We start from the raw sequence: 19,617 nt of genomic DNA, 5'->3' as shown, positions 1-19,617 counted from the left end.
GTATCATGCCGACAATAAAGGACGCCTTTTTCCTTGGTTTCTGATGCCGCAAGTCACTGCCTAAGCCCCAGATTTCAACGACTTTGGAGTGAGACTGGGCTCATTTTGAAGCCCCTAGTTTGGCATGTTGGTTGTCGCAATCTTGGGTTTTTTTTTGGAGCCATAGTTGACCATATTTGGAGAAGAGGGTGGAGCTGTAGAGGAGTGAGGGGTGGATCTGACTGAAAACATGAGGACTACATTGTGATAGCAACTTGTCAATCACAAGGTAGCCATGCTTCAAAGCATACTCTGCTTTATCATCAATTTACTCAAAAATGGGACCATAACATGCAAAATGAACTAATGCTGTATTAAAGAAGACTTGAAACTAGTGATTGAGATCATAAACTGATTTGGAAAATGTTTACCGATGTAATAAATCAAAGTTAGAAGTAGGGTCATTTTCTCCAAGACTTCTACAAAGTTGGACTTCTTTTTGCGTTCAGTAGAATCACCCCCTGCTGGCCATTACAAAGAACACAGGTTTAAACCACTTTGACATTGGCTTCCCTTTTTAGACCCGGAGATAACCTGTTGGTTCAGATGTTGTTAACGCATATTTATAGTTGTAAAGTAAGGGGTTACACCATAGCTTCATGGTGGCTACATGAGTAGGTGTAGTGGTCTCTACAGCAGGAATTTTGTTAACCCCCAGCGTCAAGCATAAATCCAGCTTTCAACACTCTGACAAGCACTTCTCTTTAAGGCATGCTTGTACATTAGTACTTCCAGTTGTCTTTATTAAAGTTATTCTTCAACTTGATAACAATCTGCTTTGTGGCTCTGTAGACCTGATCTCAACCCATCTGTACACGTTTTACTTCTTTACGATTTATGTTTGATTTCCCAGAGCACTGATTGCAGTTTTACAGTTAATTTTGGTCTTTTATTTCTCATACTAAACCTCAAAAATCCCTTTGCTGCTCGCTATCCTTCTCATTTCCAAAGACAGGTCTGGTTGCCAAAGAATGATATGGTGTGATTGTAAAAAAAAAATCATGGCTGCCTCAGTTCTAGACCAGTTGGATCAAGGGGCTGCAACACAGTTCAGTAGCGAGCTGGGGATCTGATTCTGGGTGGTGTAAAGTTAGAAATTTGCCTAAAGAAACTTCTGCAGCAGTGATATAGGAAAGCTATATGGGAGAGGAAGCTGGTTCTCTCCCTCCCTCCCAACATGTCTGAGCTATCAGCTGTTGGGGTGAGTCCCAGCTGCCTCGTGTGTTGACTCTAGAGTGATAGCCATCAGCATTTGCCACATGAAAGGAGAGGAGACTGGTGTTCCTAAAAAAGCAGATGAGAAATAAAGATGAGGAGGCCATGTTGGGATGTTGGCTAAGTTTCAAATCTAGATAAAGGCATAGATTTATCAGGAGTGTTTTTCTGACCATATCATGCAGTGTATAAATCAGTTCCTTTCCTGGTAAGATATGAATAATGTTCTTGTAGGATAAGACCCTTTGAGGCAGTACAACTTTCTTGCATACTTCAGATAGGGCTTTCGGCCCTGGGGGAACATGTATTTACAATATCGCTCATCCTGTCCTTTGATAGAGACAAAAACCCCAATATGCTTATGCATGCTTAGGAAGGGAGTAAACCTGTTTGGCTCACTGTCTAAAATTACCAAGCAGAGGCTCTTGGTGCATGCCAGGAGTCCGTGCAGGCAATGCTATCTGTGGCATGTCCCCCAAGCTGGCCTCTATGCTTTTATTCTGTCCTCTCGTGGCATTTAAAACAGCACACTGCAGGTCGAGGAACGGTTTATTGGGGAAAAGGGAATGACTTATTGAGGTAAATGGCTGGCCCCAAACCAGTTGACCCATTCTGTGGTTGCTCCGAGCGGAGGACACTGTCACTTAGGGCTCCTCATAAAATCTTGTGGATAGGCCATAAGTACAGCCTGAGCTGTAATTGATATTCTTGTGTTTGTAAAGGGGCTGCGATTATATGTTCTTATGTATGAGACCAAGTCATAGCGAGAGTCGCCCCGCCACGTGTGAGAGGAGAATCCAGGACAGAAAGACGGCTTTCACGAAAAAGAAAAGCAGAGTCTGACTCCAGGGAAGCCAGAGGAACAGTTCCTGAAAGGAGAAAAGAGACTGCAGCACTGTCCTTAAAAACCGAGGAGGTCGTTTCAAGCTGCTGGCTGTTTTCAGCCGCAACAGCAAAATTCTCCCTCGTGCAGCTTTGCATATGTTATTTCAAAGCAAGCGTTTTTATATTGCTCTCCACATTTTCTTTACTTGTGTTTGGCCAACAGGCAGCAGCAGGGCACTTTGGGAAAAAAAATATACACAAATCTTGATTTAATTACTTTCTAACCCACTTCCATCCATCCTCCAAGTTGCCTTTTGAAATCTTCCACAAATCTGTTCGGCTGTGATTGCCAGAAAACTTTTGGCTGTTTTTCCTTTTTCCTTGACACATTTTGCGTTACACAAATGAGGAGCATCAGTGGGACGTAGTTTAACACTCCCACCACTCATTGTAGGAGCTAAGTGAAGAGCATTACGCAGCTTATTGTCATGCAAGTGTTTGAGAGATTAGAGGGGAACCAAAATAGCTGAGATGGTGGCAATCTGTTAGGGAACAAGCTGCTGTTTATGTTGTTGCTAATAGCTGAGCTAACTGACTCCATGTGGTGGTCATATTAATGAGTCCCATGCTTTAATTTTCTTGTGGCTGAGGGAATTTTGGTCAGTTGTATTTTGATAATCATATCAATGTGGGAAGCAAACTTTATTTAGAGGCACTTTTCACAGCAAAAGTGACAACATGTGAGTAGAAACTGGAGTAGAGACGACAGTATTTTATGCTCATAATGACATAATACAAATGCATAGATGGTAAATATATATAATTATAGTCTATGCTGTCCTCTGTTAATGAATCCCTGGCAAACAAGTCAGCCTAAAATAATAACAGACCCAATAAGTGCACTTGAGTTTTAAGATCCTTCTAAATTGGCTTCACATTTGTTTTTGATTCAGTGGATTTTCATTGGTCTGTAAGCCTTTTGTCCGCTTCTTATGTTAAACACTGCTGTTGTGTTTACAGGGGCTTACCTCCCCATTTCCCCATGCAGGTCAGCACCCTGCAGCTCCTCTCCCTCCTCCCTCCTCCCTCTCCCTCTTTCCCTCTCCTTGTCCTGGGCCAGTTGATTCAGGGAAGTGGTTTAATTCACATGCAAATCCCGCCAACACCAACCATTCACGCTGCTAATTACACCAGTGTTGGGACGCTGACTTGCTGACATCACACCAGGATATTAGCATGCAGGGAGGAGGGTGTGTGTGTGTGTGTGTGTGTGTGTGTGTGTGTGTGTGTGTGTGTGTCAAGTCAACCAGAGAGGGCCCTTAAGACAGGAAGTAAGCAACTTTGCCTTGAAACAAAAGCTCTGAACTATAAAAGGTTTTATTTAACCATTAATTTCCACTCTGTGTGGACATGAACAGAAGCCAATGGCTGTTGGAAGGTCAGGAAAACGCATCTTAATGTTATTCAGGGTTATAAAGAATGTGTATGGGCTTTCATGGTTGTATAGATTATCATATAAACGACTAGAGGACAAGTGTGAAAGTGTATTATTGATCTCAGACAGTGACAGTCAATTTTATAATTAGAAAGAAAATAAGTAAAATTGAAATTTAAGGTCCATTCAGTTTTTTTCGAGAGATTTCAGCCGCATTTCATGGTCTTCCTCAGCAGTGTTTAGCTGTCACTTAGAATCAGAATCAGAAATACTTTATTGATCCCCGAGGGGAAATGATTTATGTTACAGGTGCTCCTTGCAAGAGAGGAAAGATACGTGAAAATATAAGAAATTTAAATTAGCTATTCCTTTTGAAACTTTTGCATTCTCTCTTTTAATAGGACAGAAAATACGTTTTAGTTTTAATTAAGTAGAATATTGTTTTTCATAGTTATTTGATTAAACTAAATTTATTTTATTTTATTTTATTTTGTCTTATTTTGTAAATTTTGTATTTTTTGGATTGTAAATAAACTGGGTTTATTACTTATGTATTCATTTGGTAAATAAAATTGGTAAATAGACTGGGGATAATTGTGTATTAGTTGTAAATACATTTGGGAATTTGTTGAAATAATATATATATATATAGAGAGAGAGAGAGAGTTAAAATAAGACATGTAAGAAAGGGGTAGGGACATATACGTTTTACTTCTACCTACTCCTGTTCGGACACTGGTATCTTTGTTGTTTGTTTTTTATTATGTTATTTTATTTATTTATTTATTTTTTGTTCAAAATAACCATTAATTCAGAATAATGTCCCCAGCCGTTTGCCAATGGTGCTTTTCTTTTGAAAGTGCAAACCGGAAGTGATGGTGTAATTTATACCCACTTGACACCGGTTGGGGCTTAAAGCGCTGTTATTCAGTGGGTCAGTCAGCAGCGAGCGGACCGTCTCCAGCGCTCCGTGCTTTTTACGCAGCGAAAGTCCGCCCGGATCTTCCCTCACAGCCGACAGCAGTAAGATAAACCCGCATCCGAGGAAGACTTCTGTCTTATTTATTTGGATTTCAGTTATTTTGTCGGAGTCTGCGCTCTTGTTTGGATCTGTAAACGGGGATCTGGTTTTACGCACTTTAAGTTGGCTCTTCGTCTTCGCTTTCTCCTCGTTTGCTGAACTCCCCGAGTGTGTTTGCGGAGAGCGGAGGGGTGGGGGGTTGACAAAAGGCTTTTAAACGGAGGGGTTAAATGTAGCAGAGGGGTGCGGACACCACGCAGCGGGTGAGAGTGGGGTGTTTTCGTGGCAAAGCTGTGGCGTTGGAGTTGTGTGACACATTCTGCAATGAGGAAGACGTGTTTTAAAAACCGCACCACCGCAAGCAGCACCGAGGTCAGGGCTATGGCTTCCCTCCGCCGCAGTTTGTAAGAAGGTAAGCAGTACATTATTGATCGTGTTTATGTTGCGTTTGGAGACGTTTTGGAGCGGGACGGACCATCCATGTTGGAGCTTTAAATGCGTAATGGAAAGGAAATTTGTAACACATATGTCTCTGTATGAAGTCGACTTCACTTCCGACTTTAATCTCTTTGAAATGTGTGCGTAACGTACTAACCACAGTACTAAATATTGAAACCAGGTGGCTTTTTATCTAAGTTTCACCTTCCCATGGATTCTAGTAAGGGGCTTAAATCGCCACTCTGCGCCTTTATGACTTAAACTGGGCGTATTTGGATGTAAATGACACCCAAAGTGCAGAGTTGCCGGACTCTCACCGCAGCTCTCCCTCTATAGACGGTTTATATCCCCCACCCAACCCCCTGTGGCGCAATGGTCAAGCTACTGTGCGCCTTCCAGCCAGAAACAGCTTTGTTGTTCAGAATCTGTGCCATATTCTTTATAGACAGCTTGGTGCACATAAAAAGAAACAGGCCTTAGTATAATATTTCATTTGCCTGCCTTCTAAATCAACTTGTTTTATGATGTCTCTCCAGCCAAGTGTTATTATGTTGTCATTATTTGAGTCTTCCTTCTTAACGGCTGTAATTATTTCCTGAAGTTTGCAGCAAACTGCACTGGAAACAGGTGGCATAATCGCAGCTCCATGCCAGTTGTGTTAAGGAGAACATTATAAGACTCAATGCAGGCTAATTGACCCATTTAGATGGCTACTTTTTAGCAGTGTAAAGGGTCACTGGATTAGCACATGAATGGACCGACTGGGGGATAATGAATAATGTGGCTTCAGCAGCTGGCTGCAATATCATTGGGCTCCTTAGGTCTGAGAGCAGCCCAAACATTAACTGGGCTGACAGGAGCCCTAACGCCAAGTGAACATTATTTCTGACATCAGCAACTGCTTCTGGGGGAAAAAATCAGCCCTGTACTGGTTGCTGGTTTTCCCAATGACAAGGAAGAAATGTCAACATATTATTCCAATGAAGTTCCTAGAAGGACCGACAGATTTCCTGAGACATTTTCTTCAAAAATTCCCCATAAGCCACTAGACCAAAGCCTTTTAATATATGCTGCTGGTAAAAAAAAAAAAAAAAATCCCCAGTGATTTGGCGCTGTGTTATGAGAGTATGCTTGTGAAGTCTGTGCTGAGGTTGCCTTGGAAGCCTGTCCCTTCCATGACTCCCCAGTGTTCCCATCCAAAGTAGTGTCACTTTATGGAACAAGTCAACACTGAATGAATAAGTAATGTGATCCAGTCTGAAGCATGGCATGGCTGCAGCTGAAAAGCGTCCCAGTCTGATGTTACATATAAATAGCCTATATTTCTCTTCTTTCTTCTTCCCACTTCCTGCATAAGTCCAGTACTTTCAATTCTTCAAGAACGTTAATATGGGAAGTTATGATACTTGGTACTTTTTCATTTACCCAACTAGAGCTTGAAGGAAACATTGTATGTCCATACAGTTGGGGGCATACAAGAGAGGGCTTAAAAAACGAGTGGTTGAAGTTGAAGCAGCAGAGGTCGAGATTTGCAGTCTTTTTTTTTAGTAATTAGTATGAGTCAAATTCCAAAAACACTGGCTCCTACATTTACCACAATACAGCTCAATATTATCTATAATTAGACCTCCTAAATGCCCTCCTCTCTTCAACCCCATACCAGTTTGTAATGTAGGCTTTCTGTTAAAAACATACTTTTAAAGCCCAATTCCAATTCATGGGCACAATTAGTGGAGTCATGGGCAGATTATGAGACAGTGGGCCCCTGGGCACAGCTGCACAGAAGGCCCCACCACCTCACTTTGTGCCTCTTTATTGGAGTTTTGTGTCTCTTCATGGTCATATTGTGTATTTTTGGTGTTTTTGTGTGTGTGTGTTTTCTCATTTTGTGTCTGTTTTTGGTCGTCTTGCCTCTTTCTGTGTGTCTCTTGCAGTTGTTTGCAACTCTTTGTGGTCATTTTGTGTCTCTTCCTAAGCGAAGTTTTGCAGGTGAAGGCCGTAATGAAGTAGTTGTTGTGTTTAAATAAACATGCAAAGATGCTTGTTTGTTGTTGTCCATTAACAGGCGAGGAAACACATCATCAGGTTGAGGCTAGTTGACCAGAGGCTAGCTGAAAATAGAGCAACACTTTGGCTTTCTATAATTTGTTATGACAGGTGGATGCAGGCCTAATCTCTGTCCTCTGCAACACACTGCATCTGGTTCTCACTAATTGGCCACTAATGGAAAATGTCTTTGTCAGGCCTGATCCTTGTCGGGAACACCTCAAGTCATGTTCAACTGTGATTAGCTCCTAATGTCTGGAAGTCAACGTGCAGCCCGGTGTAGCTGCAAAGACTTTTTTTGCTTGTATGTACTGGTCATTTGTGAAAGCAGGAATAATCATCAAAGAACCTGAAAAATCCAACAACAGCTTCAAAACACCGAACGGAAATGTTTTATTCACCAAACAAAAAAGGCCGCTAAAGAGAAAAGAGTCTGTCCTCCTCTTCCCCCCCAAACTTCTTCCAGAGAAAACAAAAGCAGAAGCAGGAAAAAAGAAGACGAGACTTGGCTGCAGCGTGCTCCCAGCTGTTCTCCTCTCTGTGCTCTCCTCTCTTGTCATCCAGCCTCCGCTTTTGCGCTTAGCTGCCATTTGAAGATGGGATTTTAATCTGACCATCTAGAGTGATGCCATGGAAAAGCTGCAGCGGTTTTGGGGAGCTGCTGAGGAATGGGAGTGGAATGAAACGTCTGCTGCAAACTCTCCAAGGCTGCACTTCCTCGGGTGACTCTTGGATATGGTTGAATCAGATGTTTTTCTAAAGCTCGGGTTGAGTAGAGTCTCTAGGAACCCTTTGCGCTAGTTTTTGTTTGTTTGTTTGTGCCTTGCGGAGACAGTTTTGTGGAAAGATGTGCCGTTACCATTTTTCCTATGTGACAATGGTTTTGATACCTGAACTGATATAGAGTACTGATTCAATAGCATTGCCCTAAACAAATAGCAGCTGTATACTTCTAACTGTTGTTGTATGGCATGTCTCTGGTTCAACCCTTTGTTAAACATGAACAAATAAGAACTTAACTCGTGACAGCAACACCTTAGTAAATAAAAGACATGTAAAAGTTCACACAGTGTGAAACAGAAGTGCAACAGCCACTTGGTGTTCTGGAAAGCACTTCTTCTGTGCCGCTCTGAAACAGTAGTTTCCAGATGCTGTACAGCATTACTCGCTGTGAAGGCTACTGTTTCAGAACGTCAAAGAAGACTTGATTTCCGTGAACAACTGCCGTTTTGACCGGCTGTTAAACTACTTTAAAGTTTATTGATAAATTAAGTGGTATCAGATTGGGGTATAGACTTGCATACTCACCCATACCCAATCCAGGCAGTATCGGAGGCATTTCCGAGTATTGATATCGGAACTGCAGTTTTTAAACAACTTTTGCTTTGAAGCACATTTACTAAAATGCTACAGTTGATCCGAGTTTTAAGACAGCTTGTTTGGCCAAACTTGCTTGCTGAAGATCTTGCAGCAGTGCCCTAAAGCAGTTGAACAAAGTCTATGTAACTGTCAGAGGGGCCTAACAGACTCTAGTTACGCATTAAAACTACACGTTACCAGGGTTACAGGCTAATCTAGAGGAGCAAGCCGATGATAATTAACCCGACACGGTGAATCATTGTCCACTGACATCATGGTCACAGGGATTACTATCCAACAACAATACCCCCCAAGTCTTGAACAAACCTCACACTCCAACCGACCAGTGATACATCAGCATTTACATCTCCTGGGGGATGAAAGCCCGGTCACGTTTGACTAAAGAACAAGCCTTTTAACTTCCTTCTCTTTACCTCGCAGTCATTTATGAGGCGTCAGTGATGCACTTGACTTGTATTACCAAAGTCGCCAAATCTCCCCTAATTGAAATCATGTAGATTACAAGGGGAAGCTCGGGGATTAAGTTTCCGCAGAGGGGAAATCCCAGGCATGTGCATGAAGCGTGTCGTAAATCATGAGGATAGAAGGGGAGGGAAGGAGCAACAGGCCCCTGTAGGCCTACAGTGTCTCTGCCAGCGCTGATGTGGGGAGATCAGATGTTTGAGAGGTGAATCACTGAAGAGAAGGTCATCATCGCACATCTGGATTGAGAGAATGGGTCGAAGAGGTGCATTTCTCCATCAAGTCTCTGCCTTCAGACTGAACCCCACAGAGACTGTACAGGCAGAGTGCGGGGCAGGGACGTTAAAGTGTGTCCTTTCAGAAGGAATGCGGTGTGAAATGCTTTCCTTCAGCTCTGGCTATTTGTATACTCTTATCTCCAAGAGTCCCTCCTCGCCCCAAGGCAGAAATAACCACCTGGCAGAATGTCAGAAGACTGGAAGAGGTGTCCATAAGAGCTTAATCCTCTCTGTCTTCACCTTTGGTGTCTTTGTCTTTCACTTTCAATCATCATCCTCTCTGCCAGTGTGTGTTGTTGTGGATGCACGCGTCTTTGTGTGTGTCAGCCAGTTAATCAGCCCTAAATTAGTAATGATGGTGAAGGTGCTGGGTTGTAATGAGGCAAGCTGTGTCGCCCCTGGCTATAGCATCATGCCGCTGGGACGGGGATTTACCAGTCGGCCTGCTTGACAGCTGCTTGATGACTTCGTCTGGCTGAGCTGTATCACTGCTCTGTTTATCATAACATTAATATTTATGACGATATCTGGCCACTTTTTGCGTAATATTCATGGAGTCAGTTTGTGAAGCCTGTTGCCTGCCCTACCACAATGACCGCAGAAGTTGCAGAGGTCTGCCTCTCTGCAGGGCGGCGTTGAAAGCTGGAGCTGACAGTAATAGGCTTTTAGGTTCCTGGCGGATGGCAAAGAATCTCAAGTGGTGATGGAGAATTCAACTTTAGGCCTATATTTTTGTAAGTTTTCTTTCTAAGGATCACACGTTGTGGCATGTCAGTGGGATGTTTTGCTTAGAGAGCGACAAGTATTTCCAGTGTCCGTTCTATCATCAAAATCCATCAGCGCTCAGCCAAACAGACTGAAGTGCTTTGTTAAGCAAGACTCAACCCTTGGACAAGAAGTGTTCCTTTGAACAGGAGACAAGGTGAGACTTGGCCAGCTCTCCACATGGTGCTGTCTGCGCTCCAAGCACTTTATACTAACAGATCCTCAGCCGGCCAAGCTGTCAGTCTGTCAAACAGTGTCCTCAGTGTCCTTAAGCTCCTCCGTAGGGCTGTCTGTGAGACGAGCAGGCGTCCGTCTGGGAAGGTAATGGGATTGTCTCCCTGGTTTGGCTGCCTGAGGGGTAGAAAGGGTTAGTGGGATGCAACCTTCTGGCCACCCTGAGTTTTCTCTTCATGCAGGAGCTTATAGCTGTCAAGGACACGGGAATCTGTATGTAAGCAGTGTCTTCTCCCTCCAGATCCGAGCACAGACCTGGCGAAGGTGGCCTATATTTTAATTTTAATCCATGCATTCAGGTATTAAACCCACATCCCTTTTGGCTTTTTGTGAGACGTCTCACAGGCATGGTGTCATTCTCCAAGGAGTAATTCCTGTCTCTTAATCCCAATATTTTGTAAAACAACACTCCAGAATAGTTGTTTGAGTCTATGAAATATAACAAGTCTCTTTATTACTCTCTGGACACTACTGGAGATGAAAGAGCAGCAAGCAGGAGGAGTGTCAACGTCAAATAACTCCCAACCATCTTTTCTGTGGAAAGTCACACATGGATACTTTCCATTTTATAGCTGGGTGGGTCTGCCTGACTAATGAGAGTGGAGCACTGTCCTGGCTAAGCATCTGCTAGTGTTTCTTCCTAACCTTGTGCATAGGGGAGTGTGTGTGTGTGTTAGTGTGTTTGTACAGTGCTGCTTTCCATCACTGTCATTGGCTGTATTCTGCTAATTTCCATAGCCTGTTTGTGATTATATCCTTGTTCTTGGAACCCCGGAGGATTGTTGAGCATTGTATTTGTGGTACCTTCATTTTACTGTGAGAGCTGCAGTGGGAAACCTTGACCTCTGAACTTAATGGAGTTCACATGCTTTACGGGTAGAGGTTCGGCAAACAGACTCCATGTGGTTTTGAACAAAAGTCAAGAGTTTCACATATTTTTACTTTATTATGTCTACAGACAAGGTTGGGTGACGGATTTTCCTTTTTTCACAGGTAGTCTGAGGTTGCCTTTGAAAGAAGCAATTTGGGTTATTTTTATTTTCTGTGATTAATGGCAGCTTCAGAGGCCCAAACAGCAACTGCAGTATGACGTCTTGTTTCTGTTGAAACTCTATCAGCCCAAATATATCTCTGTTTACACAGTGATCTATTAAACTGAAGGTTTGTTTTCACTCTAACAGTGGTGTATTCTGGGGTATAATGAGTTTAAGTGTAAGAAAGCTATTTGCAAGCCACAAATCACACTTTTCAACAGTGTCATTTAGGAGGTCAAATAACAACAGCTTTCAATTCTAATCTGAGTCTCTTACTCCATTAAGCCTTTTATTAATGTATGCCTGTTGAACAAAAGTGTAGTCTACATACGACACTGGCTTGACAGATGCTCTTTCTCTGTGTTTTTCCATGGTAGGAAGATCTGTGTGCACTGTAAGTGTCGCCGTGAGGAGCATGCTGTGACAGCCATGCCTGTAGAGATGGAGAAGACGGTCACCAAGCTGATGTACGACTTCCAGAGGAACTCCACCTCGGACGACGACTCCGGCTGTGCCCTGGAGGAGTACGCCTGGGTTCCACCTGGACTCAAACCTGAGCAGGTATTGGCATCTTACACTCATCTGGGCCACCTCACAGTCACACTGGACGGCACTACCGAGGTTAATGTCAGACATCTTGTGCAGTTTTGTCAGCTGTTGGCAATCAAGCTGGATTGTAGGCATCACATAGTGACCCAACCTTCAGGCCTTATCTGCTGTGGTGTGAATAAATCTGAATATGCAGTTTGTGTGCCCAAATTTTGCATCCACACCAGAAACTTTGACTGCCCGCACTTAGACTGCATTCACACCAAATGACGTGCTGTAAAAATGCCACTCTTCCCATTCATTTTAATGTGGCTAGTGCATCTAGGCTGCAGCAGTGGGGCCACGGGGGACGGTGGGAAAAATGCAGCAACTTGAAGCAAAAAGTTGAAACAGAATCAACTTTTGGAGAAACTCAAACCGATGTCATGCTGTGATGGCCAATCACATAACCGGCGAAGAGACCGGAAGACTCAGACTGTCTTTAAATATTATATTAAGTAAAAGAAATAAAGTACAGCTCATGTGTACTAGCTCTGTTTATGTGTGTGCGCATAAGCAGGTCTTTTGTATCAGCAAAGATGTTACAGAACTCATAATCAAAACAAATTTCTCAGATCTTTTGAGCCATCACAAACAAACTAACTGAAGACAAATCTGCAGTTGCAAAAATGGTGAGATTGGCTTTCTGTCCCCCCTCCACTCCCCCACAAATGCACCATTTAAATGACACTCCCACACCGCTGCACAGCCCTGTGGGTAATCACTGCAAAGCCTGATTTGGTGTGAATACACCTTAAGAGTCGAGAAAATGGTTCAGTTTAAGCATTTGAGGCTTGTTAGTGTTTGTTTGTCTTCCAACAGCAGGTGTTAGGAACAGAGTGGTGCGTCAAGACTCTTAAAAACGGATCAAATGATAGAGAGTCACATAACAGTCACAATCATCAAAAAGCTCTGATTTCACCGTACACACTACAATGAGAGTTCAGGGAGTTCAAATTTATACACGTTTAGAGGTGTAAAACAATTTAGTGTGGATGTAAAGCCAAAAACAGAAGGGGGGAGGATTCCAGTGATATGCAAGGACAGATTTCTGTTATATAATTTCAAACATCCCAGTAGAGTGTTAACCTAATGAAAGTTCCTGTGTATCATGTAACACCTCATGCCTGTATTCTGTAATTGTTCAGTTAGAGCTGCACCTCACTATATGATAGCTCACCAGTTATGCTGACTGCTCCTTCTGCAGGCTAATGGATAACAAGGATCGTGTGGCTCCAGCAGTCAAATTAATCTCCAATTCACACCGCCCGAAAACATGTTCAAATTGGGTTTCATCGCCCTCACGGCAGCTAAGCTAAGCCTGAGTAATACACAAACGCATTAAGTGGTCCCATGCATGTTGAAGAAAATCCCCTTTTACTATACTCATTGAACCATAGGTGTGCACATGTGGGAGGGTTCCCAGTTTTATAGGACAATAGAAGCGTTTATGGAAGCTGGTTTCATTTTGTTGATGAGCTGAAAGCAATGAACTGGTCAGTACAATATTAGCACAGCCCCCTGTTTTCACCTCCAAGCACTGAGCGCAGCTATTTTTCATCCCCCTCCAGGGTCACACATCTAACCCTGAAGTCAATTAGGTTCTCGTCTGGCGGTGATAGGACCTCAGGAACAGTTGGGTTAAATGAAAACTGGACTGTGCAGTGTAGCATGAGCACAATACTAAACGACCTTGAAAATTATTGGCTATTTTTGTATTTTGTGGAAAACTTGTGATGATTTAGAGCATTTCTAACAGCCTAGATGAAAAGTGTGCATTCGCTACAGTTAATTTTATTTTCCCCAACTTGACGTCCAAGTCATTCAAGCTGTGGAAACATGTTGTGTGACCTCTCACGGAGGAGCGGAAGTACGCCTGATGTGGGACTTTTCAACACCCGGCCTTCCTCTGCACGAGGTAGAGACAGAGTGAGAATAGAAGGCGATGGTAAACACAAAGCTAATCTCCAGGATCTAAACTGTGGGTTTAGGTTTCCCGTAGGGAGCCAGGCTGTGTATGAGGCTGCTATTCAGCCAGCAGTGGTGTAAAGTCACTACTCTGTAACGAGAGATTTCAGACCAGGACTGCGGTATTCAATCAGATATATCTGAGGATTATGAGGGATAGCTCAGCACTCACTTTGGAATGTTTAACTCTGCAGTGTGTGTTCGCAATTCTGTCAACAATCGCTGAAATACAGACTCATAAAAAGAATATGAATTTTTATCACCAAACTCGGCCATTACTGAGTGTGCTGAGGAGATGTTATTGAGCTGCAGTGTGAAGGGGGGCCTGCCAATATTCTCTCCTCTTGCTCTCCTCTCTCCATCCTTCACAAATAAAATTCTCCAATGTTGCCAAGTTACAGCTTTTCAAGGCCAAGAATGTTACTCAGCATTGGCCTGTATCTGGTGTTTTATTTTATGTTTTTCTTCATCACGTAGCGAGAGCTGCAGTCTAATGTGCAGATGCTACTCAGCATGTACCAGGATCTGATTTAAATTTGCATTTGAGCATCAAGTCTGCTTTTTCAGGCGGTTAACATGCAGGATATTTGAATGGAAATTGACTTCAAGGTTATTCATGCAAGCTAGAGGTGTTTCCAGGTTCTGAGAGACCCACATCTTTGATGTGGATAAATTACGAGCCAGTCTGAAAGGGACCTGAGGCCTGACCTGTTCCAGAATGGACCTAAATACAATTAGACTCAATCCCGTCCGAGTTCAAGGACCAACAAAACTGTCAGCCCCTGACCTGATTACAGCCAGTAGCTGTGAATGGGAGATAAATGATAGAGCTATAAAAATGCTTTCACACACCACTAAATGATCGTGTCAGACTAGATCTGTTGAAAATTAATCAAACTAAATTTTATCCATGCTCGCAGCATGGTTCAAGAGATGAAAATGTCTCAACCTTAACCCAGACTAAAATATCTTAACAACTAATGGATGAACTGACATTAATTTTTTAACAGATATTCATGGTCCCCAGAGGATTAAGTGTACAGAGCCACCTAAGGGTTTTTTTTATTATCCCGCATTACATTTTGTGTTACCTTGCAATTCTTTGCTTTCTCTTGGAATAATTTTGCGTTCCCATGCAACATTGTCATTTCATCTTGCCACGGCCTAAAGTTACACATAAGCTGAGGACAGGCGGCCCGATTTGTTTTAAGTTTACTTTCACTAATTACTTAAACATGCATATTGAGCAGTAGTACTCTATCAGCATGCTTAATGCCCAGTTCAAATTAAAATTCAATGAGCTGATCCACACTGGGGCGTTGTGCTGGGAGCAGCTGAGCAGAAATAGACATATGGCTCAGAAGGAATGGAAGAAGGGAGAATTCTATATTTATTGGTAGAGAAGGCAAAAGATGGTGTTGCAGTGGTTAGCACTGTCACCTCACTGCAAGAGGGTTCCTGGTATGAATCCACCCTTGTGTGTGGAGTTTGCACACACAGTCCAAAGATGTGCAAGTTAGGTTCATAGGTGACTTTAAGTTGCCCGTGGGTGTAAATGTCAGCATGAGTGGTTGTCTGTCTCTATGTGTCAGCCCTGTGACAGCCTGTGATGCAGCCTCTCGCCCAGTGACAGCTGAGATAGGCCCCGGCTCCCTGCGACGCTGTACCAGGATACTACTGAAAATAAATAAATGAATAATGCAAAACATACTGCAAGGGAACACAAAAAAACTTGCCATAATCCTTGGGGGGCTCTGCAAAGGTCCAGTGACTCACGTGATCCTCTGCCTCTTCCTCTAGCACCACAATTTAATAATGGTGAGCATTTTAGCATGCTAATGTTTAGGGCTGCACCTGCCTCAAATTATGTCAGTCGATTCAGATTTTGCCGTTCAGCACAAATATTCAACTATTCGTTTTTGTCCCCATATAGAGTGTGAGAGTTTGAATGGGGTTCAGGGGGACGTTCAGTGTGACAGTGATGTTCACATAATATAGTAAACAAGCTAACCATGTTAACATCACTAACACTAGATATCAAACAAAAGCCAGAGACTGCATCGTATTATGTTGCTGTGTGCTGTAAATTCACCATTTCTAAGCAGACAGCAGAGGACAACAATATCTGCGAGCCTGTCCGTACAAAGCCTCTCGTCCTTCAGGCAGCTGTCTCTGTGTCTGCAGCTACCTGTGCTAAAGAGCAGCATGAAAGCGAGGAGCGCTCACTCTGCAGCTAAATCTGGAGACTGAAACATCCCCAAGAGTACACTGACTGACAAATAAAAGAAAACTCTACATGATGGAATCTCAGTCGAATGATGGGTCTCTGACTGATGATTCAGACTTCCAACTTTCAGGGTGCAGTCACATTGCTGTCCTAAATACAACTTCACAGAACTGCCAGCTGGGCTGTAGACTTTTAGTACATTCAGTATAGCTTCCCTTTCGTGCTTAATTAACCAATCTCAGGCCTTTTAACTTCCAAACACATTGAATTTTCTCCCACAACTGTGCTGACTGCAGTGCTGAGCCATGGGCACAACTCGGCAAAGACGTGAGAAGGACAGAGAACCAAAACACGGTCGTTAAATCAGCTCACTTCACTTATGAAAACACCATCTTTCCCACCATGTTTGGCTGTAGCTACCAGTGTTTTCTCAACAATATAATATCAATGTCCACTAACCACTGTAAAGTGGCTTGTTGAGAGAATGTTAGACTGGTGCCTGGTGGTGTCTTTTCCTCTGGCTGTCTGGCCATTAACAGCAATAGAAACCAGCTGTGTGAAGCGATCGCTCTTGTCACTCAGTTGCCTCAGTCCTACCATTTGCTTTAGCTTTTAAAAACACTCCTTTCGGTACAGTTAGAAATTCTGCCCTGTCTTTAGTTTCGTCTGCTTTCGATTACAGTTATTATCACAAGCTGCTCCTCCTGGCTCTCACTGCGACTGTGTCCATTATGTGCATGTAAGCGTGCGCGTGTGTATCTGTCTTTAGATCTTTTCCTCGGGGCAACGTGCCTTTCACCTCCAGATTGTAACCCTGTTGTTGTTGGAACCCTGTTTCGTAATTTATCATTAGCTGTGTGTGTGTGTGTGTGTGTGTGTGTGTGTATCTGGAAGCATAGGCACTGTGTGATTTATCAGTGCTTGACCACAGTCAGTCTTTCATGGACTATCCTGAGATCCCCCTTGGCGTCCCGAGCCATGCTGCTGGACACGGATCCCGTGTCCCTCGCCAACACCGGTGGAAGCCAACAAAAGCAGGGCAGAAGGAATTAGGTTACACTTACAACAAGAGGTTCTGCTGTAACTTCATCATCAACAACAAACATGTTTGTAGACTGTGACACAGCAGCATCAGGACAATTAAACTTTTAGATATAAGAGTTTTTTAAAGGTATATTTTCAATTTTGGTCCCTCTGTACCAACACATGTCTGCGTTGTTCAAGTTAATCTGTTTTTGTGTGACAGAGTCGGTGTTATTGCCAAGGACAAAGCTGATGGCTTCTAGTCAGTAGATCCATTCTGTAGACAGATAGGTCATTAAGATTGGCCTGACCTCGTCAGCAGGAATCGATCATGTTGTCTCTCTATATTCATTATGTTTTCTGCTGTGTTGTTTTTGTTTCCATTATTTAACCAAATTTTATCATGGCCATCCTTCTACTTTTGCTCCCTCCTCATCCATCTAACATTTTCATCTTTATTCCCCTCACCACACCTCTCCTCCTCCTCCTCCTCTTTCTCCATCAAATCTCCATTTTAAATTCTGTGGCTTTCATGGTTTGCACCCCTTCCAGTCACATTCATATATGACCGCCTGACCCCTGTAATACCCCAGCCCCCCGTTACAGTGTAATAAAAAAGACTGCAATAAATAACCCGGAGATGACACTCATTGTCTGCCGCTGTAATGTAAGGAATGTTTATAGCAATTTGAAATAGCCAGATTAGCATTAATCCTGCTGTCGCATACATTCCCGCGCGGTAATCATGTGTGCGCGTGAGTGTGTGTGCACATTTGACAGGTCAGCAATACATTCCCGTGTCAATGTGCAAAGATAGAGAGGTGAGGTTCCATTAAGTCTCCGCTGGAGGGCCATAAATCAAAGTGCTTTTAAGTGTGTGTGTGTGTGTGTGTGTGTGTGTGTGTGTGTGTGTGTGTGTGTGTGTGTGTGTGTGGGTCACTCCAGGTTGTGGATCCTGTTAATTTTGTCTCTGCACAGTTGTACCTTTTAAGTGCTGAAATGAGTAATAGACAGCACTGGAATAATAATTTAACCATTTTGTGTAATTTATCAAATAGAAACGTGCAGGTTGTAGCTTCTCTAAATGAAGATTTGTAGTTTTCCTCTTTCTCATATCCTTATAATCTGTATCCATGACTGTTGTACAGACAAAATAAGCATTTGGAAGAGAGAGTTTGGGAGCTCTTGACATTTTGTGATATTTAAAAGACTGAATAATAAATCAAAAACAGTAACAGAGAGCTTTACTGACTGGCTGCAGCTCATGTGTATTTGGGTTTGTTAGCTAGTTTACATGTTACAGGTATTTTGTTGTTCGTCACTCTCACCCACTCCTCATCTTCGTCTCTGTCTCAGGTCCACCAGTACTACAGCTCCCTGCCCGAGGACAAGGTGCCCTATGTGAACAGCCCTGGAGAGAAATACCGCATCAAACAGCTGCTCCATCAGCTCCCACCCCACGACAATGAGGTGAGAGTCCAATCTGACCCCCTCCCCCACCACCTCCATCCGTCCATCCATCCATCTATCTACCCCTCCCTCCCTCCCTCCCCGCCCTCAGGGCGATACAGAGATAAGAGAGGGGAGAGGACAAACAGAAAAAAAAAGTCTGAAGTCTGTCTTCCTAATGGACAGGAAAGAGATAGCAAGGTGTTTGTGTGTGTGTTGCTTCCTTTTTAAGTGGTTTACATAGATAAACCACAATTAATGTTGAGACATTAGTGTGATTGCCATAAACATGTGGCAGTGTCACTAAGAAGATCTGCTGGTGCCATCTTTTTTCACTTCACTCTTCAGTGTAACATCATGAGCATGTTGGCCAATTTCTGTTTTAGAAGGTGCTTATTTTGTTTTGCAGGGAATGAAATCAGGGACGCAGCGATAGCAGTTGCCAAGAGCAGTTAATTAATGTTTTTGTGAGCATGAGGTCACCAAACAGTTTAGATGAATACCACATAGCTGCAACATTAAGAGTCCACAGCTGCAGACCCTTGTTGCATGTCATACCTCCCTCTCTCTTGTTATTTCATGTCTGCCACTATATTGTCAGCTTTTCCATGAAAGGCAAAATGGCAAAAGTTAGCTTGATGTTTTTTATATGTTTTCCATGATAACATGCCAATGTAATAATTGTTGTTTCTGTAAGTTAGCTCACAACAACTCCAAGAGCTTTGTCTATCTCATCCACACTTGTTTCTATTTTGTGGCCATTTTTCTGCAGCTCTCCATGAGTGTAGCTGCGTAGCTAGCTAGCGATGTAGGAAGATGATGTCACCCCATCTATTTAGCTTTAATTGGATGGTGTCGATGAGCACGACACCAGACGTATTTGAATCAATGCAAACAGTGACTCACAATTGACTCAGAAAATAGATGGAACCTATCTCCGTTTCTAAAAATGGAAAATAATGGAAATAATAAAATGCTGATAGAAAAATTAATTTCTATTTCTAATGAATGGAGAACTCTTGGCTGAAATAACATCATTCAGTATTAATAAAATTGTCTTCATCATGAACTGCTATCACTAGTGATTCGAAATAAGTGCTGCCTTTTATTGCAGCAACAATACCAAAGTTTGACAAGTTTGACGATGCTGTATGCGTTTAAAAAACACAGACAACCATCATAAACTCTCT

The 19,617-nt window shown here is 42.8% G+C and overlaps 1 protein-coding gene across 4 annotated transcripts in view; it reads left to right on the top strand.

Moving 5' to 3' along the window:
* prickle2b (prickle homolog 2b) overlaps positions 1 to 19,617 on the top strand; it is a 116,612-nt gene that overhangs the window by 90,619 nt on the left and 6,376 nt on the right. For 3 of the 4 annotated variants that reach the window (XM_078167249.1, XM_033625552.2, XM_033625554.2), the window contains 2 exons: positions 11,550 to 11,733; positions 18,335 to 18,448. In XM_078167249.1, the coding sequence (XP_078023375.1) occupies positions 11,550 to 11,733; positions 18,335 to 18,448 (298 nt within the window). Of the gene's footprint in view, positions 1 to 4,424; positions 4,948 to 11,549; positions 11,734 to 18,334; positions 18,449 to 19,617 lie in introns of those variants that run through there. The other variant, XM_033625553.2, reaches the window with a different exon arrangement.

This window comes from Epinephelus lanceolatus, chromosome 1 (assembly GCF_041903045.1).
Source record: "Epinephelus lanceolatus isolate andai-2023 chromosome 1, ASM4190304v1, whole genome shotgun sequence".
Taxonomy (NCBI): Eukaryota; Metazoa; Chordata; class Actinopteri; order Perciformes; family Serranidae; genus Epinephelus; species Epinephelus lanceolatus.
Note: the sequence above shows the minus strand (reverse complement) of the source record. Positions and strands in the feature narration are given on the sequence as shown.